The sequence below is a fragment of the Folsomia candida genome, unplaced genomic scaffold (genome assembly GCF_002217175.1).
Source record: "Folsomia candida strain VU population unplaced genomic scaffold, ASM221717v1 Fcan01_Sc002, whole genome shotgun sequence".
NCBI lineage: Eukaryota > Metazoa > Arthropoda > Collembola > Entomobryomorpha > Isotomidae > Folsomia > Folsomia candida.
In genome coordinates, this window is record NW_019091194.1 from 9,500,671 (window position 1) to 9,524,912 (window position 24,242).

Genomic DNA, 24,242 nt, shown 5'->3' on the forward strand with positions numbered 1-24,242 from the left:
CATTATGTATTGCTGATGTATTTTAAAAAGTACTTTATTTTTACGCTCAATTTAGTTTGATGACGATGAATCGTTGCATACATCACCTACGATGATGTGAATACACTGTTAGAATTGGACAAAACGAGGCTTTGCAGATGTTGATACTGGCGAAGAGCTGGACTTCTGACTAAATGACTTCATACACTGTTTTGCAATGGAAATGTTTTTCTTTTGGTACATTTGTTGGTAGGAACTGATTTGATCTTGAGGTTTATTGCGACAATAATCTTCCATTTGGACTGCCGACGACGACTGTTTGTTATCATCGAGTGAATAGGTTGCATTGCTTTCCATGCTCGAAGTGGATAATTTTTGTGCCACCCAATTTTGAGTAATGCATGCATTTGACGTTGTTGAAATATTTCTAGTCAAAGAAGTGCTGGACCCTGTTGTAGCAATTGACAATTTTGAATTCAATCTCAGCTTAGCTTTATTGATAGAGCTGATCGTAGGCTGAAGAAAGGATGAGCGACCACCACGCGTTTTAGAATAGTTGTGGTGAGAAGAAGACCCAACCGTTGGTGCCACGGACAATTGGTCGTCATCATCTTCACAATTGTAGGTGCAGGTGGAAATAACATTTTGGTATTGCTTTGCATTTTGATCATCATCTTGTTTGGCCAATGGATTTGACTGGATGAATGACCTATCAGAATCCGTGGCTCTGGATGCGTGGTACAGTGAGACCGTTGAAACACTAGCTGTTGGTATACAGTTTTGCGATGGTTGTCCAACTAGTGAAATTTTCATTCGAGGAGTTGCCAACGGCTTTAATGTGGCACGAGGAACTGGGATTCGACTTGGCAAAGGTTCTGGTTTGGATGTAGTTTTGGTTACCGAAAGTTTCTTTGAAACGGGTGGGATCAAATCTTGATAGAGTTGATGTACAAGTTTTGAAATTTTACTCATATCCTTGATTACTTTGTCATCGTGCTTCATCCTATCAAAGGAAAATTCGCTGTTTGGTGGTGCTTGTGGAAGCTTGTTCCTAAATGCAACTGACGACGATGAAACGGAAGGATTCAAATCGTCATTCACTGGGTTAATGAAGCGGGGTTGTTCATCCATTGGTTTGATGCTCTGATGCTTCGTGGTATTCACGGTGCGATTAGAAAAGAAGCTTTGCAGATTTTGAGGGGCCCTGGCTGGTTCTGCTGATTCAGCAATATGTTCGTCTAAGAAGTGAGGAAACAGCAGGTCATCGTTGTCGATGGGACCCTACAAATTAATTCAAATAAAAATTTTCACATTAGTGCTATTGGTGTAATTAAATAGTATTAATATTGTTTTTTGACGTGCTTCAATTTTGTAATTCTCTTGGACATCCCCGTCTTCACACGGCACCGAATTAAGTACACGCACATCGTCGCCTATTCTTTCGCTGTTAGCGCATAAAGAATTATATTTTAATTATATGATTAGTTGTACTTAAAGTTTATCTGCTTACACATTGTTCATTTCAGTAGAAAGTTTATTCTCAGAAATCCCAAGCAAATCTCGCTGAGTATTGTCGAGCTGTTGCCTGAATACCTATTTATATTATGTAAATTAAGGTTTTATGTTTTGTTTAGGAATCTCAAGTTGTTGTATATATTTGAAAAATTAGGTAATAATTATTACATTTGGATTTATTTTGTATTGAAGTAAACTGCTGCTTTCGTAGGCGATAGGTTCAGCACGTTGTAATAAAAGAGATTCATCCGTTCCAGAACTTTTGATAACAATGGGATCGTTGACATTTTTTAGATACTCATGAAAATTGCCTCTGTTGTTATTTGAAATGTCTTCTGTGCAGGGGACAAATTGTTGAGAGTTTGAATACACCAAGTAATTATTGTTAATGTCCACTATTTCGGCTGTGGTCAAGAGACCATTGGTTTGTTGATCACTCTTTCCATCCTCAATGTATTGCGATGTCATGAAATCTTCTTGGTTCGTCTTCGTATCATTTTCATTTTTGCATTCAACATTCATATCAGTCAATTCTGATGGCATTTCCAGTGTGGTCACCGAAGTCACAAAATCGACAACTAAATACGTAGAAATTCAACAAAGTGCTTGCAAAAATCTAGGATAACGAAACTAACGGGAATCTCCCAAGATTTCGGCAGCATCCACATTATCTAAAATAACGTTATCCACTGTTTCCGTAATTGATTCAACTTGTTTGCTCAGCTCATTCCACACTTCTGAATCAAAGTCAACCTCAGTATGAACGGAAGAAAGAGTTCGCATTACAGACAAAAAATCTTCCCTGCCTTTTTTACCACCACAAATCTAAATTAAATAAGGCAGGAAATTTTATCTGAGTTTTGGCCAAGAAAATAAGTACATCGTATGTGGTACCCATTTTATCACGGTGGTCAGGGCACCGTAAGTTCCTGTTCCGAGATCTTGTAAAACTTCGACCTCACCACACGCTTCACTGTAGATCGTATGTCGCAGGTTCTTTGGAACAGTGAAAATTTTGAGCTCCATGTTTTTACGATATAAATGTCAAATTTTTCACTCATACCTTAGGAACACCCAAAATCCTCATTAACTTAATTGGCAGGTCACTTTCGAGTGCGTTCATTGTTTCTTCGTCAAATTCCGTGTTAACGTCTGAAATAACGAATATATATTAGCTTCATTTTCAAATAGATTAACCAATATTAAGCCTAATGAAGTATTTACCCATCGAAACAAGATTCGCCAAGAGGGACAATGTGGACGATGCGGCCGTTTTCATACGGCCTCCCGTTATTTCTAAAGCATTTGCAATTGTAGCCAACATAAATTCCGTCGAGTCTTCTTTGCTCACTGCGTCCTCTGAGTAATCTAAGCTGCTCTCAATTTCAGTGGTGTCCATCTGACCAATTTTTTCAGTTTTCTCATCAGTCGTTAACTCGAGTACCGAGGATATTTCATTTTCTTCTTTAGGTATCTCTTTGATAGAGTTGATTCCCATTGCACTTGGTTCGGAAGTACAAATAGTTTCCGTCGTACAGCAATGCTCCGTTGGTTCCTGGAGAATTTTAACAAAGTTTCAGAAATATCCATACATAATTAATTTAATTGAAATATATGCCACCAATCATGTGTACGTACATCGCATGTAACGAGTTCTGCAGATAGCACTGATTTAACGTCGGGTCCCAATTTCTCCAAATTATCATCTGCAAATGTTTCCTGCTCACATCCCGAGCTCTCTGTTGCGACATTTATTGCAGAAGGGTCCTATTAAATGATTTTAAGAAAATACAATTACCGTGAGTAAAATTACAATTTTTATTTGGTGTATAATTTACGAAAACGATAGAAATAGAATCCAATGACTTTGAACTCCCATCACAGTCAGGACTACTAATTCCTTTGTCCTCATTTTTCTGGCATTCAGCTGCTTCGGTTTGCATTGAACTCTCAACTTTTGTGATTGAAGCAGAAGTTGATTTTGTGGCTTCAGCAGGAAATGCAGAACTATGGCTGTGACTTGAACTGTTCAAATCATACCCGACGAAAGAATTTCTGTCCAGTGGGCTCTACAATTTGTCATTATTAGCATTACAAAATTAGGTGGTCTAGTAGCTTGTGGTAGTAAAATTTATCTGTTTTACCAATTTTAAGGTTAAGTTGATGTTAACATTGGCAGCATCCTTTCCATTAATTCCGATCTCATTGGAGGTGGATTTTACTGAAGTATCTAATTTCGATCTATCCTGACTTACGCTACTATTAGACACATTAGTTGTTACCGGCCGTGTTCGTGATGACACACGCGTATTGCAAGTTTCGTCAAGATTGCTGTGAATAGTATATGCAGATTGGGAGAATGGTTCGCTGAATTTGGGCGTTGGCAAGCGTTGCTCCAAGCTAAATTCGGATTCATTTGCGAATGGCCTGCTCTTGATGGTTCGAACTTGTTCTCCTACCGATTCTAAGAACCCCTTGTTTAAGACTGAGGGGGGCCTTCCACCCACAGTTCCCTGACGAATGCACTGGTGAAGAATTTTGCTGAGTCGGAGGGGTACGTGGTGGTGGTGATGGTGTGGATGTACTCTGGACGTGATTGACGGTTGCTCGTACGAATTCCGAATCTGACCATTTCCCGAAGTTTGCAACAGTGTCGAAGATCCGTCATCCTTGTTGGAAAGGTCGCCGCCTACCATCATCAAGTCGGTGTCGAGGATGGCATTGATCCCAGAATTTTGTCTGGGAAGTAATCCGCTGGGTCGTTGGATAATAGGAAACGAGGTACTTGGGGTCACACCTGAATTTCGGTTGACATGAAGTGTGACACTTGAATCGATCTTGTCCAGCTCTTCTATGTTCCCGTTAATGTCCATTGTGAGAAAGGGGATGGTTGACAAAAATAATTAGCCAAATTGTATAAGCAAATGAATTCAGACTACAAATTTGAATCATAATTATTTATTTTTGGTAACAAAATTGAGCAGTCATGCGTAATATTTAAATCTATATACTAAGAATATCTTAGCGACCAATTTTCAATGGTGCATTCATGTCAAAAAGAGAGCAAGTTGTAGCAATGTTGCCACGATTGCTTGACATTTAGTATCTAGGTAACTCTTGGGTCTTTTAACGGTTGCGACAAATGGTGGAGTTACAAATAAAATAATTATTTTTTAAATCGTTGGTACACATCTCCTGGGCCTGTGTACCAACGACTTTGACCTTTAATAACTTTTGAATGGGCAGACATAGAGACTTAATTCGTTAAGATGAAATCATCGTAATTTTCAGCTTGATTTTTTAAGATCAAAATCTCGAGGGTACTATTTTGAAAACTTGAAACAGTGTACAGCGTTTATTTAGCCCGAGTCAGGGTCAGTGTCAGCTTCTAACTTTTAGTCAGACGACCTGCACCAACTACTATTCGTAATCGGCAAAAATGTTCCCATAATCCAGCATGCAAAATTTCAGCTCCTTGACCAATTTTAAAACCATTACGGGTCTCAGTCTTCTGGAGTTTGGGCTGGGCCCACAAAAATATTCATATTCAATGAATATGAATATTATTCATATTCTTTAGTCCGATGTGCCCTTACCCATGATACCGAATTTCATTTTTATTCTACTAATATAAAAAGCAGTGTGTCACCTTGTTAAATCTCTGTGGAAAAATCTAAATATTTATTTCATTTTTATTCTACTAATATAAAAAGCAGTGTGTCACCTTGTTAAATCTCTGTGGAAAAATCTAAATATTTATTTCATTTTTATTCTACTAATATAAAAAGCAGTGTGTCACCTTGTTAAATCTCTGTGGAAAAATCTAAATATTTATTTCATTTTTATTCTACTAATATAAAAAGCAGTGTGTCACCTTGTTAAATCTCTGTGGAAAAATCTAAATATTTACTTTATATTTTTCAATCTAGTCTACCCCCACGGGGTCATGCCAAATTTCAGTCTTCTACGAGTGTCAGGAGCGAATTTCATCTTTTTAATACAATTTTTAAAAATCGATATGGGTCACCCCCTTAAAGGTCCCTCCACATATTAATTCATATTTTTTCATCAGGGACCATTAGCAATCTCTGCACTAATTTCAGCTCGATTGGATAATTTTCAACAATCGGTATGGTATCGGGTCCCTCCAGTCGAAAATTTTCCCAATTTAAATTCATATTCTTCAATTAGACACCATTAGCAATCTCAATGCCAATTTTCAGATTTTGAAATACTCCACCCACCCAGATGACCACCACCGGTCAACCACTTAATCGATTTCGCCCATCTTCAAATTTAACTCCTCATTTGCCACATACTACACATACCAAATTTAAAGTCGCTAGGACGAGTTTAACGAAAGTTATCGTAAAATGATCGAACGGACAGACGGACGGACATGACGGTTCCATAAGCACTTTGACTGAAAATTACATTTCCAACTGTAACCAATGGCATATTTTCAACAATTTTTAGTTTTCTAAAAATGAAAATTTATTTTGTAACTCGGCCATTTGTCGTAACCTTATAGATTGATAAAGTGTCAAATAATCTTGCAATGTTGCATTTGGCACTTAAGAATGCATATACGTTTAAAAAATCTCATAACTAAAAGACAGAGACGACGGTTGCGTCTCCTTGTGTACCGAGAGATTTTTTTCTATGGAGGGGGGCGGGGCGAAGAGAGCAGCTGATTTTCATGTAAACAAGGCAGGCAGTTGCATGTAAAAAGTTGCTTTGGATTTTGAGAGTGACCGTTCCCAAACTCCAAACGGGGCATCGCGAACCAGAAAGGGAGAACAATCCCGACTAAAACTTCTAATTTGCAACTAATACAAAATGGATTGATTTCGTTTTGGTGGCAATAAATTCCTGAGTTTGTGCTTTACAATTTCCATTGGGCAAAAATTCCATAATAAATCTCAACGAAAAGTATTGGACTGAAAACATGATAACTTACATGTTTCAGTCCAATACTTTTCTTTGAGATTTATTATGGAATTTTTGCCCAATGGAAATTGTAAAGCACAAACTCAGGAATTTATTGCCACCAAAACGAAATCAATCCATTTTGTATTAGCTGCAAATTAGAAGTTTTGGTGACAAAAATCATTTACATTACTGGTAAGTGGCGAGCAGGAAAAGTCAACTCGCTCACTAGGATGCACAGACTGTACCCGAACTCAAACTTTAATCACTCTACTACCAGTAGTAGTGAAAAATATGTTGAATGTCTTATTTATTATTGCAATCAAATTTTAAGGTAAATATCACGGTTTAATACAATAAAATAATGTGTGTGCAACTTATTCTATTTTGGGAAAGTGGGAGAGTTATACAGCTTATAGATGCTTCTACTAATAGCGGGTCCAATAGTGCGACCAGTATTACCAAAATAAATTCCAGAAATAAGCATTTCGCCTTCTTTTTCTGATGAACATTCCTCATATGCACTCATCAAGGCGGCGAAAGTTGGATATTGTTTAACAATTGCAGAAGCCTTTGAAATTGATAATCCACGAAGGCGCACCAAATGACGAGCAAACATCTCCGTGATTTTCCATGTCTATAAGCGTATTTCAATTTGCATTAATACATTTAAATTATTACATTAGATAAACAATATTACCCTTTTTTTAGTGCCAAAATCGTTAAAATCACTAAAAGTCATAAAGTAAGTCTCTGAAGGGGTCTCAAGACCCTTGTAAGTTGGCCACTCCTGTTTCGTACACCCGGAAACTTTCTTGCTCTGTAAAATAGGATATTTAGTGAGTTCATTATGAATAAAAACTCGACAAGTCATCAGTGTGCCTAGTTAATATTTTAACAGCAAATGCATTCCGTACTTACCTCATACATTTTTTTGAAATGACGAGTCATATGCGTCAAATATGAGCATGTGTCCTTAATATTACTCGTTTCCTGGATCCAAAATCCATCAACTAACTGAGTGTTTGCTATAGCTCGTTTCAATGCTCCCTCAGCAAGTCCAAAGTCTCCTTGTCCTTTCCCATATTCTTCGTGAAGATAAATGACCTGCAATCCGGTTCGCCTCAGTCTTGATTTCTGCTCGTGGTAACGACCATCCTTGATACTATGAGCCAAATCATCAGATCTTTTTCTTTCCACGACGTATGGAAGAACCAGTTCCGCACTGCGAGAAATTGTTAGCCGTTTAGAGCTGTGACCCGCTTGCACTATTTCACGGCACACCCAGATGAAATCTCCAACAGAAAGGCGAACCACCTCCATTTTGACCCCATTTTTTCGCAGTTCTCCAATTACTTCATCCTTTTTGCATCTCCTGGACAAAAAATTAAAAGGCTGACAACTAATTCTAATTATTTTAAAATAAACTAACGTATTATTTATTGGGCTTACCCCGAAGTTTCAGAAGTATCCACATAAAGGATAATTTCAAATTGGCCTGGTTCAAGTTGAGTTCGATACTTAGTCATATTGCTGGTGGCGGAGCTTTGGCTGCCATTTTCATCACTATTTTCTAGATATGATATCAGAGACAAATCTTAATATTTTATTAAATGCAAATTAAATTTATGTGTAATTGCCTGGAATAGGCGTGAGACTCAATCCAAAATCTACTTGCAGCAACTTTGATGCCAGTTCTCGACCTTCGGTGGACAACAGATACCTAATAAAATACGAATATATATTGATGTTCATCATTAAGTCGATTTATACCATCAAATGCAAAGATCAGAAACAAAAGTATTATTACTTTGTAGGATTTCCCTCTTTACGCACTAATCCTTTGTTAACTAAAGTCGACATAGAATTCCAAGCCGTGTAATTCCCCCCTGCAACCTCACTTCGACTCATTGAAGATTCACAATGGGGTTGAGATTCTTGGACTAGTTCAGTTTTGGTCATATACCCACGATAACCTGGTTTGCTTTCTCGCAGTCCCAGTGCCACTAATAGTGCATATGGTCCTGTACGTTGACCTGGGACGTACGTTCTTCCTCCACGCTTCTGAAGCTTTGTTACTTTTGCAGGTCCTTGTGACCCATCAAGGTCGTCGTCATCCTGGCTCTGACTAGAATTGGCTGACGGTCCATCCTTTTTCTGACGCTTTTTTGCAACTTTCTTGTAAGGATCAACTTGAGAATCTGCCAAATCTTCGAATCCTTGTGATCCTTAATAATGCATTACACATTATTAAGTAAAACGTCACTCGTTTTATCAATAATTTATAAACTCGACATAAAATAATTATTACTTACCGTCATCCAAACTCATATTTTCTTGCTGCATTCTTCGGTCAATCATTTTAGCAATACTGGGTCCAAAATACTCAAGAATGAGACAGGCTTTCCCATTTGGTAAGAGCAAGGGATATTTTCTCAGGGAGGATATCGCCTAAAAATTATTACAAATTTGCACATTACTTATAAAGAAAGCAGAGGAGAGGTAAATGATTACGACGAACTGAACCTTTCCGTAAACATACTGCATCTTGGAATTCTTTTGAACTGCATCTTCTCGCCATTCTGTTAACCACTGTTCAAATATTGGATTTGCACAAGCCTTGACATTGCTCCATTGAGTAGATTTTATCGACTGGCTCATCACTAAAATGAGAATGTACACGAACACAGGGCGAAATCAAAATTTAAGAAATTATAAGTTTATTTTATTTTTAGTCAAAACGCGAGTTTGTTATTATTTTGCACGGCTTGAAAAAAAGACAGGACTGATCATGTCAACAGTGCTCCCGCCAGCTAACGAGTAAACAAAGGATTTGTTGCATGGACTGAATTTTGCATACCAATGAAATGAACCGAAATATAGAATTTCTAATAATTTTTATTGGAAACTAGGATGAGACGAGTGAAATAAATATATGTATATAAAGTGTTTATTTAGTCAATCACGAAAGTTGAAGTGTATTCGAGATCAGTCAAGTTTAATATGTAACACCATTCTTTGCAATCTTCTTTACAATAATAACTATTATTATAGTCTTATATTAAAAAAATTATTTAAATAATTTAGAAAAAAAGACTTAAGAAAAAGACTCAAGTAAAGGATAGTCGAGTCAAGTTTGCATAAGTCATAGGTTTTTCATACTCATTTTGCCATTGGTCTTTAAAGTTTAGGTCTGAAAAATAAACAAATAAAATTTTATTTTAAAACATTACAATTTCCAAATACTCTATGAATTCAAGTATTAAACTTCTAAATTCCATTACCTTGGCTTATATGCAAACATTGAAGAGATCTTTTGCTGTTTAGAGTCTTGTTTAATTTTTAATGCAGTTTTAGACATTCCTGCTCCTCGACATGGTCCCAGTTTTTTTCTTGGAGACCTTCTTGGGGAAATAACTCGTTTTTTTGGAGGAGATTTTGCAAACGAATTGCTTAGACGGGTAAATTTGCCATTTGGTATCACAGCCGACGATTCATCGTCATCATCTATGGTTATCACAGAGTCGTTGTCTTGAGAATTTTCCATTCCTTCAATCATATCTGGATGATCATTTTCAACGCTGTATATACTGACTTGAGAATCCCTACTTTCGTTTCTAGTTTCACTCTGAAATATAAACAAGTATGTATAACTGTTACAACAATTCAACTACGGGCGATAAAAATTGTCAAACGCACCACAAGATTCAGCAAGGCGTCGCTTTTCTGTACGTTATTAGTTTCATCTAAAATTTCGCATTTCATTTCAGTTCGAACTGTTCGAACAGTATTAAATTCGGTACATTTTTTAAAAGTAGTTGTCTTTGTTGAGTCCTCTAAACCTTTAAAATACCTAAGAAGCACGTAAACATAACTTTTCTATCTCATATTATATAAAACAATGTTTTATCTATTTATTTATGCTTCAACTTACTGGCTTTTGACAACAATGGTCATAGTTTCCTTATCATCTTTGTACACCTTATTTTTCTCAATAAGACAAATTGGATTGCTATGCGGCTGTGGTGTTGGTTTCTTATCCACTTTCAGAAACGGGTTTCTTGATCTTAGAGAGAGGCGTTTGGATGGTTGCTCAGCGTTCTCGTCATGACCTACAACATCTGTGTCTGGGGAAGATGTTTGAGACAAGGAACCTCGCTTCCGCTTAAACGATTTACTTTCTTGGAATGTGAGTTCCGTTTGGCTACAAATCTCTATTGAATCAGGAGCGTCATTGATTTTTGCCCCAGCATACATTGCTAATAGTTGTTCATCGTCCATTTCGCTGTTATTTGATTCGACTGCTGTACATTAAAAAGAGTTTAAATATTGGTATCTTGACATTACATAGCATAACTTTTTATTACTATATGCTGAAGTGAAAAATTTGTCACATTCACATATACCTTGAATTTTTTTCTTATTTAAAACAACGCCCACAGAAACATTTGCAAAAGCTGATTTAGAGCAAGTGGGTTGTGTTTTAGGTTTTACATTTCGTGCAGCCACTACTTTGACTTCCGTTGGTATTACATAATTTGGAGACCAAATGCTCTTATGACCATATGCCTGAATACATTGTTAAATAAATTATACTTTGAATAAAATTAATGATGACGAGCAAAAGTAAATTTCTTCAACTTTACCTTCCTTGAAATGGGATCAAAGTTATCCACAGTTTTAAAAGAATGAATGTCAACATTTCCGAGTGCCATATTTAATGCCATCTACACATAATATATCGCATTATTTAATTTTAAAAGAAGACTGAAATGTGATGTGATGTGATGTAAAACATAGTATACAATTAACTTACATACCTCTGTGTCAACGTAAGCTCCGGCAAAATGAAGGTCATCAGGGTTAACGTCTGCAGGATATGGGTTTAGTGGTGTAAGACATCTGTTCATAGTGTCAAATATCAGTTGATACAGAAATGTCTTGTCAGCTTGAAGAAACCCTTGAATGTATTCATCCGTCACATCAACCTCAATTCGAAGAATTCGTGGAATTAATTGGAGGATCTTAATAGAACGGGATAAATAATCTGTAATTTGCAGAGCTCAAATCCACCCCACCATAATATTTAACGTGGTTTTAACTAACGAAATGAACTAACATTATGAATGTCTAGACTTGTAGCTGCGTCCATCAATTTTTTCGCTCGTCCAAGACCAATGCCAGGAAGTGAAGGTAAATAATCACAGCCACTTAATATACTAGAACCACATTTTCATACCATTTAACTTTCACCCGTTCAATATCATCTACAAATACTGAGTATACTTGACCAAATTATAATTTATTAACTTACCACATCCATCGAAACTTTTCAAAACAGAATTCCTCTGGCTTCATTCCAAAACAAGTTGGAAGTTTGGCTTGGTCAAATAAAACGCCATCTCCTGTTATGTTCATCTTGAAAAATATCTGAAACAATTTGTCATTCTTAATATTTATAAATGGATTGCATGCATTAATAAATTAAAATAATAAGTATTTAGTGTAAATGAATTATTTTCATCATCTGTCATCACACCTTTGGACAGCCAAAAAGAACTAAATCAGAATCTTCCGTAATTACAATATCTACAATGTTCTTCATGGCCAAATAAGCTAATTGAGCGTCAGCTTCATAAGGAGCAACAATATAGTCGATCTTCATATCACGCAAAACCTGTAACACAAAATTGAACGGTAATAATCATTAATTCATCAGCAATATGGGTTAAATGAAAGCATGATGTCATGTTATCAACATCAATAAAGTAGACAACCTTGATAAATGCTCTAGCCATCGCCGGTGTGATATCAACGCATCTTGTGAAACATTCCCAAGCCTAAAATAGAAAGAAATTATTTAATTGTTTAATGTTTTAGCAATCCAATATCAGAAATTCTTAGGTAGACCTCCTTATTCATCCCTTTTCTAAGAAACTCCTTTGCATTTTTCCTGTTCTCCTCACGTTTCCTATAAAATCATGATTATACTACTCCTCTAATTCTTAAATAGCAAACCATATTTTGTATAAACTTACTCCCGACGTTTCTTCTCAGTGCCAGCCTTGGAAGGCAAATTTTGCCCATCAAGGACCACTATAGGTCTGATATTGTGGGACAAAAGTACGTTAATATATTTCACACAGTAGGAAATATATGCAGTCGTCTGTTCCCCTTTGCCTAATTGAGCTGCACATCCAAAAGCTCCTACAATTAAATTAAATCAATTAATACTTAGTTCATTTAGTTCATTTTATAACTATAAATAAATACCTTTGTGAAGCCAACAGTACGCGTCGATAGCTACTGTACATCCACTGAATTTACGAATATTACAGCTTCCAGAAGCCTTTTTCAGCAACGGCAACAATCCAGTGATTCCCATTCTAGGCAGTTAGTACTTCAATACGCTAGTCTTCGCCTCAGTCTATTCAGAAATTAGATGGTACTTTGCCAATATCGACACCACCTTTTATCAACAATCGGGTCATTAGTGTCAATTACATAAATTTTAAATGTAAAATGTAAACAACATTTTACGAATCGTAAAATATTGTGCTAAATTACTAGCTCACCTTATCAGCCTTTCCAGTTAGACACAGAATTTCCTATGGCCAATCGTCATGTTCAATTATTGTCAGTCAACGGTAAGGCAGCAGGATAACAAAGTTTTAAAAATCAGCGTTGCTTTCATGAAGATGAATGTAAATGGAGGGAAACAAAGTGCCGGACTCGCGGGCTGATGGTGGCTCGACTGACTCGATGCAAAAGTCATCAACTGTTTCTCAGTGTTACTAATATTAATCCATTTTCGAAATCGAAAATCCATTGGTGGAACTTATAGCAGCTGCTGAACCACCATCCCATTGCTTCGACTGAGCAATGGACCTCAGCGATTATAAAGTGGAGGTAAGCACAAGGTCAAAAGGTCATGAGTTACATAGTAACGAAACGAGTGTCAGGTCTCGTTCTGTTTTGTTATTGCCCAACCAAAACCATCCGGACATAGTTGATACTTGCATGAGTGCAGTGCAGTCCATAATACTGCAAGAAAACCAGGGTGAAAGTGAGACGCTTTAATATTTCCATGAATTTTCACACCTATCAATTACTATCCCGATTTCGGGTCCGGTTTCGAGTGGGGGTGCGGTCACGACCAGATTATTTTAGACCAGGTCATTCTTTCTTGCTAATGAGTGAGAAAAAGTTAAAGTTCATGTCAAAGTTGATGTTTTTCAAGTTGCCCCAGAATGTTATCCATTAAGATATCTTAGAGAGAACAAGGCCAAATCCTGAATGTTTATGTAGATTGAATGATCCAATTTTCAGGGTGGACCTCCTTCAATATTTTACGTTCCAAATTTCATATCAGAAGAAGATGAAACTGTTTTGCTGGCCAAGATTTACCAGGCTCCGAAACCAAAATGGACGGTCTTAACGAATAGACGACTACAAAACTGGGGAGGTCTGCCCCACCCTCGTGGAATGATTGCAGAAAAACTTCCGCCGGTAATCAATCTGATTAACACTAAGTAACCCCTTGTATTAATTGACTTATATATGCATGCATTTTCAGTGGTTGAAGAAGTATGTGGATGACATAGCTGAACTGAATCTCTTCAATGGGAAATTGCCAAATCACGTATTGGTCAACGAATATCGTCCTGGTCAAGGAATTATGGTAGATTAAGCACAATAATTGTAGAATAGAAATGAATTTGAAAATGAATCTAATGATGTATAATTGTCGTGTTGTAGCCACACTTAGACGGATCTCTATTTCATCCAACAATTACTACGATCAATCTGGGATCTCATAGCATAATTAACTTTTATACTCCATTGTCAAATGTGGTATGTTGCACGAGTTCTATAAATTTGTGCTTAAAAATGTACATTACAAATTTTCTTGGTTATTATTTTAGTCAAAAGAAGTTCCGGATTATAAGCAACGGTTGAGATTTTCACTCATGTTGGAACCAAGAAGTCTCCTGGTTCTTCAGGACGAATGCTACAACAATTATTTACATGGAATCGACGAAACTACAAAAGACGTCGTTTCGGAAAGTGTCATTAATTCCAAGTCTGCACATGTCACCGTTGGTCAAGAACTCGATCGGGGTACGAGAGTCTCTTTGACAATCAGATTTGTGCCAAGGACGACTAAAGCCCCCATTCGCATTGGAAGAAATTAATTTCCCTTTTTATGGATGCGTCATTTTATTTCGTTTTTTTGTATAAATTGCATTCACAAATCCTAAAGTACTTATGAAGTAATAGCTACTAATCCAAATAGATTTTGGTAATTTACACCCAGTTTTGAATCAATGAACAAAATTTATAAAGCTGCTCGCATAAATACATATGTAGCAAAAAAATGGAAGTTTTATACTGAATTACACTCTTTCGACAATGGCATTATAACTTAGGTAGCTAATGCTTATTATTTTTTCAGCTCTATTTGAAGTTTACCCAAGTTGGTTTGTACTTTGTCTCTCTACATACGAGCCGTTTTATTGCGTCTTTTTAATTCGATTGGAAAAATTTGGAAAAGTTTGAGCTTGTCGCTGTTTAATAACCCTTGTCTCCTCATCTTCCTCTTCGTCCTCGTCAATTTGAACAATAATTTTCTTCTTCTTTTGTTCTGGCTCCAAATATATTGGTGCGATGAGAAGGCACACAATGGTGAAAACTAAATATTAAAAAAAAAAACTTTGCGTCAAAGGCGGTCGTTATTATTTGGAATAAATTGCTTAGACAATTTAGGAATATACTTACATGACACGAGTATAGGAAACAGCACGTAAAAGTTCACCGGAGCGGTATAGTAATAGAAGGCTTCAGATCCATGAAGAAAAATGGACAATGTCAATGAACAGATTGACAATGAAATTATTGGAAAGTGGTGAATATATAATGCACAATGGGTCATCACAAAAAAGTTCAGAAAGTAATATTTTCCCATTAGTCTTGCCGTTATAGAAGTCACTGCATGTTAGGAATCAACAGAGGACACAAATGACATCAATCAGTTAATTACATATAAATAAGTGTGTGTGTTATATATCATACAAAATGAAATGGAAATTGAACTCCACCTTTGTCATTGTCCACTGGTTCGGAATTGCTAAAAAGGCCACTTTTAAGAAAATTATCCTCATCAATGAAACATCGGATCGCATTGCTCAGCTCAATAAAGGCAACAAATGCGACCCACCCCCTCATGCAGTATATTACGGCGTGTACCATTTTTCTCTCTGAAATTTTACAAGTATAAAGAATCCCGTTAGCAACAGACAATGGATTTGAGACGAATTTTATTCGCAAATCCAGTTTTTGATTTTATAAAATATCGTCAAAGTTTTTGTCGCAACAATTCGTAGAAAGCAGATACACATTTGACCATTTCATACATTTGATTGTATCTCATAAATTAATTCCAAAATGACAACTTGTCGAATTTAGCATCTTCATTACAAATCCAGATAGGGGATACAGCCATACTTCGCAGACGGGAACATTATGGAGCCACCTCCTCTCTCACTGACCTCTGTGTCTTCCGAATTTCTACAAATGGAAGACAACATTTCCAAAATTTTTGATAGTACTATCTCAAGAAAGACGATCAACAAACAAAAATCTGAAAGCAAATCTGACCATGACATTTCGAACCTTGACACAGGCATATCTACGACCAAGAAACTTGACTCTGAGACCCTTGAGAAAAAGATATCCAAATCAAAACGGACGACCGCTTCAACCAAGGGAACATCTTCTACAGCAACATCCATTCTCAGCACTGGCAAGAAGGTTAAAACTGCTTCCTCGTCCATTTCCGGTACAAGTAGGAAGAAGCAAACTAAGAACAACAAGTTGTTAAAAAAGACCAAAACCAAGTCGAAAAGAGCTCAAGAGCTAGAGCTCACTGCGATGGAAATCTGGGAGAGGAATGTGGGCAAGGATTACAGCAAGTATCACAAACAGCACCAAGGAATTAATAACAAGTCGTCGGCCCCCAACAATGAGAACAACTCCAAGAAGACTACTCCCTTCCCAGAAATGATGGTGGGTGTGGGTGTAGGTGCAACTGCCCACAAGTCGGCCTTCATCAAAGGTTCCACTCCTCGCACTGCAGCAGCTGCCACGACATTGACGAAGTTGCGACAAGCCAAAAAGGCGAAGGGGGGTCCGAAGGTCCTGGCGAAAACCAGCAGCACGGGAGTAAGCAATGGGTCAAACTCTGCTATTTTGGAGTCAACTAACTCCGAAAGTGGGGAAAGTCCAGTCAATACTCTCAACTCTGCGGAGGGCCTTGGCGGTTGTGCTACTAAGAAATCTCGGAAAGGAAGGGGGCCATCCTGGCAAATGAACATTCAGGAAATTGAAAATTTTATTGTATGTCCAATAATTTAATCATAATCTGCTTTCCATGTATCGGGTGCGCTTATTAGAAATGTGATCTGAATACTTTTATATTATTTAGGCAGAGAAAAACTCGGAAAAAAAGTCTGAAAATCGTACAAGGAAAGTGAGAGGTGTTCAAGTTACAAAATGCAAAGACGCCCCGATTACGGAGATAACAACTGCCCAACCGTACAACTCGGGTGACAACATGGTCAGAGAAAGGTCAGATGGGGATTTTGAAAATGCTGAAATGTTGGTAGAAGATATATTACTTCCGGATAAAGACGCTGTTCTGGACTCGATTGATGGAGAAGGAGAGAATCAAATGGTGCAGGATTCCTCCGAAATCGGTGATCAAGGAAAACAACTGAGATTAATTCGCCCTTCAACTAAGGTGAACCTATTTTACAAGACAAGCTAAGAATAATTTACATATCACGTTATTATGCAAACCATAATAACGTACAAAAATGTAATTAGTGCCGTATATAAGTAGTCTAACCGTGTCGCAAAGTCTGACATAATAATATTCAATACACAATGTGTGGATATTATTTGTGCAGCCTGTGTACTCGTGTCAGTCAATTACGTACTTTCTCTCTGCCGTATTCATATGCATATGCACATACAATGTTGAATCAATGACTTTCTCCTTTCACACCTTTCTTCATCGAATTCATCACCCTTTGCACTTATTTATTGAACTATTGAACCCACAAAAAGCAACCAAAGTGTGGGAAGGTATGTTGGTGATTATTGTCGATATGCAGAACAGGAGAGAATGAGTGGGCGACTACCGGAAGTCCATGGAAGGAATGTTATTGGACACATGCACTACTGTTCTGCATATAATGTCAACTGTTGTGGTTTCAGTTTATGGTATGCTTTTCACTCTTCAAGAAAACAGTACGCTGCTTTACTTTCACACTGTGTTTTACTTTCACACCTCCCAAAAATCTCAACCTCTGATTTTGACAACGAGATAAACATTTTTGCCGAGTATTTATAAGCATTTATGTCAGAATTATTTTTTTGGCTGACATTGCAGGAAGTTAGTCCAGTTACACACGTTACAAAAATTGTACCTCCTCTCTTACGAGCTGCAAATATGATGCAAATGTCCCAGTACTTGTCAAGGGTTCAGACGTATTTTGATCAACTTGGGTACTCAATTTCAACTAATGCATTAATTTTACATGTTATTAAGGCTGTGATTTTATTTTGAAGATATCATCGAGAAGGGGAACCGAGCACAACGATTAATCTTCGACTCTCAATTAAACACTTGATGTCTACGGCCAAAGGCTTGATAAAAGTGGGTCAACCAATTAAATGTTTACATGCTTTGGTTCTAGCTGTGTACTTTACAAACCATGTTCCACTCGTCGAGAGATTCCCTATCCACTTCAAGTATGTGCATTTTAGAATTAATTATGTAGAAAATTCAAAATTTTTAAAAAGCAATATCCTTATTTGTATTATTGTTGTTACGTTATTTAGGTCAAAAGTAAAGGGGAGAGAGTTCAAACACGTTGTTCTTGGAGTATATGTCCAGGGTCATTTCGGTGCTTTGGGAATAAGTCGTGATCAAGGTCTTCAGGACAAACCGGCAACTTACTTACGACTTGCTGATTTGATTAATAATTATTATCAGTGTTACAATCAGAGTAAAACATTTTAAACACAACGCATTCCTGCATTTTGTTTCATTTAAATTAATTTATGCGTTTAGGTGGACATTTTCTGAAAGAGTTGAAAATTGGAAATATCATCACCCATGATCCTCACAGTATCGAACATCTCACTTGGAAATTGGGGAAAGTCAGTTTCGACTTGGATCCTGAGCAGATTGAGATCGAAATTGAAAAAATTTCAAGGAAATTACGATCTCAGGTATGCATTTATACTCTGTATAGATATGCAAACATTCGTCATTCCAGATGAAAATATAAAACAAAACTCTGAATTGTATTTCTTCAGATGGGATCTGTTTGTCTTCGTGGAGTCAGACTTGACCAGTACAACCCTGGTCCACCTCTGCAACAACGACCAACCCCCAAGACTGGACCTGCAGGAATTATTCGTCCAACTGGAAAAACTGCCAACCAATTTCTTGGTGACCCCATTCAAACAATGCAACGACGATCAAGGTCCATTCCAAGCCACCCTTCTGACGAGCAGCAATTACCGACCAATCCTCGAACTTACACTCGATCTCGACCCCCTCATCACAAAACAAGCAATAAGAAATAAATTCTGTATCTACCGTCTGAAAAAAAAATCAACATGCCTTCACTCACGACATTATAGTATTCTCGAATAATGTCGTGCAACTTTTTCCAATGCAGGAATACTTATAACTAATTAAACTGTCTTTAAGCTATACGATGAAACAATATGTAAATACTCATGTGCAATTCCTTACTGCAAATAAAATTGAAAGTGACACACTCGACTCAATCATTGTTCAATTTTAATGTACGACAAATGGCAACTACATTGCATGTTACATATACATACATATTAAATATGTGCCATGTTTTAATTTTAATACGATACAACTATGTAACTTACGTGTCGTTTATGTAGGCAGACAGTGGTTTCGTTTTCTCAGGAAGATCGTGGCTTGAGAATTTTGAGATTTCTGAACAAACTAAAACTTATACTGATTAACTCACGCCGTCTGCAAAATTCTATTAGAGACAAAATGTTAAAGGCTACAACTGTTTCAAAGTATCAGGAATGAATAACAGGACAGTCACAATTACAGTGTAAAAAAAAATATTGGCCCGGTTCCCGGGTTTCTCGGCCTTCTTCCGAAAAACCGAAAAATATCCGAATTTGGGATTTTGCTGCATGCAGTGGAACAATATTGACATTCGTTTCCTCTGCAATGCAAATCGTTACACAGGATCATCAACCTATATAGTAACATTTAATATGAGCAAAAAATAAAGTATTATTCACGATCCGCATACATATATTTAGTATGAGATTACGTCATTCCTACCACAACATCTATATTAAGTCTAATAATAATATAATAATAAACATTTAAGGTTGAATTAGTTCCAATCGATGAGAAAATTGGAACATGAGCTATAAAATTGTAATTTAAATACAACCATTAATATTTAATGCACAATATTGTCTTCAATTAGATTGGATTGTTTCGTCTTATGCCCCCCATTAAACGTGTATATGCACTGCAGATTATGCAAAATGACAATGTCACTGATAATTTTCTTCATCAGGTTCCTCATAAGAGGAAGACCAAACTTCTTCTTCCTCCTCACTGTGTGAACTTTGATGGTCGCTATTATTTGTTTGCTGGTGCTCCTTCCACGCATTCAATTTCATTTTCGAAATTTCAGCACAGCGCACCACAGGATTTCCACGATCATTCGGCAACAGCAGAATGTGACCTTGCAATTGACGAATTTTGTCAGAATTTTGACAAATTATCTTTGAAAGCTTTGTTTTCCTTATGACAGTCAGTTGTTCTGCATCACATTTAAAGCATTGAAATATTTCATTCGAATTAATCTTCACTTGTGTTTTACATAATAAATAGTGAAGTTGTACCTGGTGTAAAATGGTGCGGTCTGATGTCCCCTTCATACCAAAACATGTCACCTTTTCTTAACCTGGAGAATTGGTCGACAATAATGCAACCCAGCGTTGGACCCACTTTACTCCCAGCTTCCGGACGTTCCGATAGGAGACCAGTGAACAGATCGACGTCTTGAACTGACCTGAACAGTAGATAAATCATGCTTTCGAATTCTCTCAGAAATTAAATTGGAAAAGTTGTGCATGTAAAATTTGAGCTTACTCATAAACCGCAATAGCTGCATTCAAAGAGCTAGATGCCCAGATTTCATGTAGGTCAGAAAATTTCTGTACGTCTATTAATAAGCCGCACTTTTTTGCAACTTCGATATAAGGAGGTATTCCTTGATCCCGTCCTTCCTGAATGATTAATGCAGCTAAATCCGTCCCATAATTGCTGTTTGGGTGCTGGTACATGTGATTTGTAATCTGTGACATAGATACGTACGCTTCATTTAATTTGAATAAGAAATTTGTATCCTGTGCATAAATATGTAAATGAACGTATTTACTTGTCCGGAAATGAATGCATCCACTTTTGTGACTGGGTGAGAACTAGATTATTAATGGGGAAGTTGTTAAATGTGGTTGGGCGAAAAAATAAAAAATACCAAACAACCTACCTAGCCCCCATCAATAATCTGTCCAATTCTCCATCTTTCTTAAGGACTGAAGGATTCCGCACCATTTTATGAAATTGCAGAAAATCTTCATCATTTCGATGTGGTGACATCTTCTTCATCAGTCCTTGCATCATGGACACGTAGAATTTAAAGGCAGCAGTAAATTCGTTCGAAATTTGTGGATTCAAGTTGACATCAAAGCCTTTAAAGTAGCTGCTATTGGAATAGCTGGAAGAGAGGGCCAGGTGCCCAGATTTAAGTAATTCTGTTCTGAGTAGTACAGGTAGGAATTCGTTGTATGTTATATGCTGAATTTGCGCAATCACAAGTCGTCGTGTTTCTTGAAAAACTTTCTCGTCATCCCAGTGCTTGTTTAAACCTGAAAGTGTTTCTGCGACACGGTTATGATGTCTCACCCAGATTGTTATCATGGCAGTGACTGACATTAAGTCATTTACGCGATCGTCACCTAAAGTAAGATTGGATAAGATATTATGAACGACTTGCTCGAATTAGATAAAATTTTAATAGGATTATCCTACATGGGTATGAAGATATAGTCAATATTTTCATATATGGACGTAATTTTCTTACCGCTTCTAAAACAAGATTCAGATGACGACATGTCATCTCGATCCGATATGCATTTTGAAGTTTCATTTGTCGAAGGGAGAAGATATATGCCATCCAAGTCATCAAGCATCATTTGTCCTAATTTTTGGGGATCTTTAACTCGAAGAGAGGCTGATATTTCAGGTGTAACTCCGTAGATATGCGAGGCATCGATGAAGGATGTTTGTTTGTTAAGTTGTTCTCTTGGTCCTAAAATAATTTCATTACAAACGATGCGGATCACGAATCTATAAAAATAATTATTAAAAATACCAAATCGACAAGACGTTCCATATGGAGCAGCTCTATGAAAATCCAAGCAAGTGATGTTCATTTTGTCGCTATAAAAGGCATCATTAGCTGGAACTGGAATAGGAAAACATCCTGGATTATTTCCATTTGCCTTGCAACACCCTTTCCCTGTTTCTGAAAAGTAAGGACCACTCTGATAAATCATATCGTTTAGAGTGTACATAATCATGCATGCATATCCACTTGATACAGTCACGTGGAAATTTTACCTCGTGGAAATTTAGCTGTGTACATAATGTCGTGTGCAACAAATTGAGCCCATAACGGTGTCATTGATGAAACTTCTGTGTCTGCTCTATATTCGTCAATGTGAATCATATGACTTACAAATCTCGCACTTGGCAGGTTGCTCTTCCCGACCCCTTTGGTTTTAGCAGCGGATATTCCTGTAATTTTCACCATCATTTATATTTACTTTCCTAATTTCTACTCAATGCATTATGCTACTATAAGTGTTTCTCTTGCCATCATCATATTTCGGAAAAAGGAGCCGTCGATAAGCCTGACCAACTGATCCCCAGTCTGGATCATGAAAATTATTACAACCCCCATTCAATGATCGATACCGTTCCGTCTTATTGCAGAGAAGCGGTTTAGTGGTCAGAAAATTTGGACATAGATCTGAAGGCAATGTTGCATTGATGAGCAGAATCTCTCCTTCTTCAGCTTGTTCATTTGACAAATTTAACCTGGAAATCGACAATCAAATTAAAAAATATTGGAAGGCTCGTCTAAAAAAATGTATAGAATTTACCGTTTAACTATGTTGTGATACGCCAATTCCATTACAAGTGCATGTTGGACGGGCTCGCTAAAGTTTATTGATAGTGGTTCGTTGCTCATCTCAAATGTGTTGAGAGCATTCTGGTAACTCTCTCGGATAATCTCTGGAGAAATACTAAATTTTGTTAAAGCCAAGTGACTCATGCGTCTCGGACTGATAGTTGTTTCTTCTGGCAATAAGTTCATTATTGCTGATTCATTAACATGCGAGTCTTGCTTCTGTTTGTCCAAATCATTTACATCTACGAAAATGCAATTTTCGTAAGTTTTATAATTTTCTTGGAGCATAAATCTTATTGTAAATTGTACACAAACCGAGTATTGGCTCATTGTCATTGTACAGAATTTGTTGCAAAAATGGTTTTGGACTATCGTCAATCTTTGTTGTGTTCTCTTTTTCTGTGCCATTATGAAGTTCATGACTGTCCAGTATAAACACCGCAGTTACGGTTAGCATGATTGTGATCACAAAGATTCTAGAAAGGAAATTGATATAAGTTACATAATGCGAGTATGGATGTCTCTTCTACTAATCCATTAAATTGTAGCTACTTATATACATCATTGCCAGGATTAAGCAAAGCCTTATTCCTCCCAGATTGAGCCTCCTTCTTGGACCTCGTCGTCCTCCGTGGTATGAGATTGGCCCAAGCAGCTCAGCTTCCGGATGGTGATGCTGTTCTTCATGTTGATGTGTATGGTCAGGGGTATGATTAGGACGACCCAAGTTGAGGTCTTTGTTGGGGTCATCATTATCCTCCCCAAAGCCCAGCATGCTTATAATTGATAAAGATGACGGATGTGGTACTATTGCCTGTTCGGGGATATCTTGAGTTGGAGAATTGTACACTTTCCTGTCAAAATCACTGCATGGCACAACAAAGTCGTGAGTAGTTGCAGATGACCTTCCTCTCAAATGATTATTTTCACCGTGTTGTGCGTCTTCATGTTCGGAGTCAGAAGAGTCGATAAGTTTGAGGTGAATGGATGACGGAGAAAATGCAGAGCCACTCGCTTCGTCGAGTTCCATGCGATCTGAATCGGAGGTGGTCACTTTATTAAATGAACGCTTACCCATCGGATTCAACTTTTTGATTAGGTCGTCAAACTTCATTGTGAGGCTACATACGCAGACAAGACACTCACTCACTACGTATTTGTATGTGTGCACGTCTTCTGATTTTACGATATTTGGCCGGGTAAAAGGAACAAGACGGAAGGATAAGGGCAAGGGTTGACAATTTGTATGTACAACCAGCAATACAGACGGCCAGACATGAGCCGTGTCATGTAAAATGTGATGTTATCATCATGTTATTTGATGTGGTTGAAATACAATCTTTATTTTAATGATCAAATCAACAGAAGACGCCAGGATTACACTTTACTGAAAAATTGTGATTCTAAATATTATTACATGGCACTTTACTGCAATAATTTATCTAGCTGAGAGCTGAAAAGTACTGAAACTTG

The 24,242-nt window shown here is 37.2% G+C and overlaps 7 protein-coding genes across 8 annotated transcripts; 2 read left to right on the forward strand and 5 right to left on the reverse strand.

The window, feature by feature from the left end:
- Positions 1 to 9: 9 nt before the first annotated feature.
- LOC118434286 lies at positions 10 to 6,739 on the reverse strand. The gene is made up of 13 exons (XM_035847376.1): positions 6,612 to 6,739; positions 6,019 to 6,323; positions 3,639 to 4,600; positions 3,333 to 3,563; positions 3,133 to 3,261; positions 2,719 to 3,049; positions 2,558 to 2,646; positions 2,389 to 2,490; positions 2,130 to 2,319; positions 1,663 to 2,072; positions 1,490 to 1,572; positions 1,342 to 1,423; positions 10 to 1,260 (listed from the first exon to the last, which is right to left on the reverse strand). The coding sequence occupies exons 3-13, from the start codon at positions 4,365 to 4,367 to the stop codon at positions 109 to 111; spliced, it is 3,528 nt and encodes a 1,175-aa protein (XP_035703269.1). The 5' UTR covers positions 4,368 to 4,600; positions 6,019 to 6,323; positions 6,612 to 6,739; the 3' UTR covers positions 10 to 108.
- LOC110843870 (crossover junction endonuclease MUS81) lies at positions 6,717 to 9,232 on the reverse strand. The gene is made up of 8 exons (XM_022089920.2): positions 8,950 to 9,232; positions 8,739 to 8,874; positions 8,234 to 8,651; positions 8,064 to 8,146; positions 7,876 to 7,996; positions 7,345 to 7,798; positions 7,124 to 7,243; positions 6,717 to 7,060 (listed from the first exon to the last, which is right to left on the reverse strand). The coding sequence occupies exons 1-8, from the start codon at positions 9,082 to 9,084 to the stop codon at positions 6,806 to 6,808; spliced, it is 1,722 nt and encodes a 573-aa protein (XP_021945612.1). The 5' UTR covers positions 9,085 to 9,232; the 3' UTR covers positions 6,717 to 6,805.
- Positions 9,233 to 9,376: 144 nt separating this feature from the next.
- On the reverse strand, positions 9,377 to 13,145 carry LOC110844361 (exonuclease 1). 2 transcript variants are annotated; one of them, XM_022090546.2, is made up of 15 exons: positions 12,999 to 13,145; positions 12,697 to 12,892; positions 12,462 to 12,630; positions 12,334 to 12,394; positions 12,201 to 12,263; positions 11,963 to 12,100; positions 11,738 to 11,853; positions 11,543 to 11,642; positions 11,244 to 11,447; positions 11,070 to 11,150; positions 10,830 to 10,992; positions 10,358 to 10,724; positions 10,123 to 10,276; positions 9,708 to 10,051; positions 9,377 to 9,616 (listed from the first exon to the last, which is right to left on the reverse strand). In XM_022090546.2, the coding sequence occupies exons 2-15, from the start codon at positions 12,806 to 12,808 to the stop codon at positions 9,604 to 9,606; spliced, it is 2,085 nt and encodes a 694-aa protein (XP_021946238.1). In that variant the 5' UTR covers positions 12,809 to 12,892; positions 12,999 to 13,145; the 3' UTR covers positions 9,377 to 9,603. The 2 variants fall into 2 exon arrangements, with proteins under 2 accessions (XP_021946238.1, XP_021946237.1); XM_022090545.2 differs by having other exon boundaries at positions 10,358 to 10,727; positions 12,999 to 13,144.
- Positions 13,146 to 13,163: 18 nt separating this feature from the next.
- On the forward strand, positions 13,164 to 14,801 carry LOC110844362 (alpha-ketoglutarate-dependent dioxygenase alkB homolog 6). The gene is made up of 5 exons (XM_022090547.2): positions 13,164 to 13,332; positions 13,753 to 13,932; positions 14,000 to 14,104; positions 14,182 to 14,277; positions 14,349 to 14,801. The coding sequence occupies exons 1-5, from the start codon at positions 13,306 to 13,308 to the stop codon at positions 14,616 to 14,618; spliced, it is 678 nt and encodes a 225-aa protein (XP_021946239.1). The 5' UTR covers positions 13,164 to 13,305; the 3' UTR covers positions 14,619 to 14,801.
- Positions 14,625 to 20,008, reverse strand: LOC110843379. The gene is made up of 4 exons (XM_022089342.2): positions 19,402 to 20,008; positions 15,522 to 15,680; positions 15,202 to 15,411; positions 14,625 to 15,115 (listed from the first exon to the last, which is right to left on the reverse strand). Exons 2-4 carry the CDS (start codon positions 15,670 to 15,672, stop codon positions 14,937 to 14,939), a joined length of 540 nt encoding a protein of 179 aa, XP_021945034.1. The 5' UTR covers positions 15,673 to 15,680; positions 19,402 to 20,008; the 3' UTR covers positions 14,625 to 14,936.
- LOC110844105 lies at positions 15,946 to 19,282 on the forward strand. The gene is made up of 7 exons (XM_022090227.2): positions 15,946 to 16,818; positions 16,907 to 17,221; positions 17,876 to 17,991; positions 18,055 to 18,237; positions 18,328 to 18,494; positions 18,560 to 18,720; positions 18,808 to 19,282. The coding sequence occupies exons 1-7, from the start codon at positions 15,946 to 15,948 to the stop codon at positions 19,078 to 19,080; spliced, it is 2,088 nt and encodes a 695-aa protein (XP_021945919.2). The 3' UTR covers positions 19,081 to 19,282.
- On the reverse strand, positions 19,284 to 24,099 carry LOC110843380 (peroxidase). The gene is made up of 12 exons (XM_022089343.2): positions 23,330 to 24,099; positions 23,085 to 23,245; positions 22,741 to 23,011; positions 22,452 to 22,675; positions 22,196 to 22,372; positions 21,948 to 22,100; positions 21,657 to 21,884; positions 21,063 to 21,531; positions 20,952 to 20,994; positions 20,663 to 20,868; positions 20,413 to 20,582; positions 19,284 to 20,330 (listed from the first exon to the last, which is right to left on the reverse strand). Exons 1-12 carry the CDS (start codon positions 23,881 to 23,883, stop codon positions 20,059 to 20,061), a joined length of 2,928 nt encoding a protein of 975 aa, XP_021945035.1. The 5' UTR covers positions 23,884 to 24,099; the 3' UTR covers positions 19,284 to 20,058.
- Positions 24,100 to 24,242: the final 143 nt, after the last annotated feature.

Bases quoted from the DNA above. Each gene is read 5' to 3' on its own strand.
- LOC110843379 (XM_022089342.2), bottom strand. From the start codon at position 15,672: ATGGTACACGCCGTAATATACTGCATGAGGGGGTGGGTCGCATTTGTT. The intron at 15,412-15,521 runs GTGGAGTTCAAT...CCTAACATGCAG, and splicing joins ACCAGTGGACAATGACAAAG to TGACTTCTATAACGGCAAGA. The intron at 15,116-15,201 runs GTAAGTATATTC...TTTAATATTTAG, and splicing joins GTTTCCTATACTCGTGTCAT to TTTTCACCATTGTGTGCCTT.
- LOC110844361 (XM_022090545.2), bottom strand. From the start codon at position 12,808: ATGGGAATCACTGGATTGTTGCCGTTGCTGAAAAAGGCTTCTGGAAGC. The intron at 12,395-12,461 runs GTAAGTTTATAC...ATGATTTTATAG, and splicing joins ACTGAGAAGAAACGTCGGGA to GAAACGTGAGGAGAACAGGA. The intron at 11,854-11,962 runs GTGTGATGACAG...AAATTGTTTCAG, and splicing joins TTCTTTTTGGCTGTCCAAAG to ATATTTTTCAAGATGAACAT.
- LOC118434286 (XM_035847376.1), bottom strand. From the start codon at position 4,367: ATGGACATTAACGGGAACATAGAAGAGCTGGACAAGATCGATTCAAGT. The intron at 3,262-3,332 runs GTAAATTATACA...ATCATTTAATAG, and splicing joins ATTCTATTTCTATCGTTTTC to GACCCTTCTGCAATAAATGT. The intron at 2,320-2,388 runs GTACCACATACG...TATTTAATTTAG, and splicing joins TGACCACCGTGATAAAATGG to ATTTGTGGTGGTAAAAAAGG.
- LOC110843380 (XM_022089343.2), bottom strand. From the start codon at position 23,883: ATGAAGTTTGACGACCTAATCAAAAAGTTGAATCCGATGGGTAAGCGT. The intron at 23,012-23,084 runs GTTTGTGTACAA...GCATTTTCGTAG, and splicing joins TGACAATGAGCCAATACTCG to ATGTAAATGATTTGGACAAA. The intron at 20,583-20,662 runs GTAAGCTCAAAT...TCTACTGTTCAG, and splicing joins GCAGCTATTGCGGTTTATGA to GTCAGTTCAAGACGTCGATC.
- LOC110843870 (XM_022089920.2), bottom strand. From the start codon at position 9,084: ATGAGCCAGTCGATAAAATCTACTCAATGGAGCAATGTCAAGGCTTGT. The intron at 8,652-8,738 runs GTAAGTAATAAT...TGCATTATTAAG, and splicing joins AAATATGAGTTTGGATGACG to GATCACAAGGATTCGAAGAT. The intron at 7,061-7,123 runs GTAATATTGTTT...ATACGCTTATAG, and splicing joins ATTTTGGCACTAAAAAAAGG to ACATGGAAAATCACGGAGAT.
- LOC110844362 (XM_022090547.2), top strand. From the start codon at position 13,306: ATGGACCTCAGCGATTATAAAGTGGAG. The intron at 13,333-13,752 runs GTAAGCACAAGG...TCCAATTTTCAG, and splicing joins TCAGCGATTATAAAGTGGAG to GGTGGACCTCCTTCAATATT. The intron at 14,105-14,181 runs GTAGATTAAGCA...GTCGTGTTGTAG, and splicing joins GTCCTGGTCAAGGAATTATG to CCACACTTAGACGGATCTCT.
- LOC110844105 (XM_022090227.2), top strand. From the start codon at position 15,946: ATGGAGCCACCTCCTCTCTCACTGACCTCTGTGTCTTCCGAATTTCTA. The intron at 17,992-18,054 runs GTACTCAATTTC...TTTATTTTGAAG, and splicing joins ACGTATTTTGATCAACTTGG to ATATCATCGAGAAGGGGAAC. The intron at 18,238-18,327 runs GTATGTGCATTT...TACGTTATTTAG, and splicing joins AGATTCCCTATCCACTTCAA to GTCAAAAGTAAAGGGGAGAG.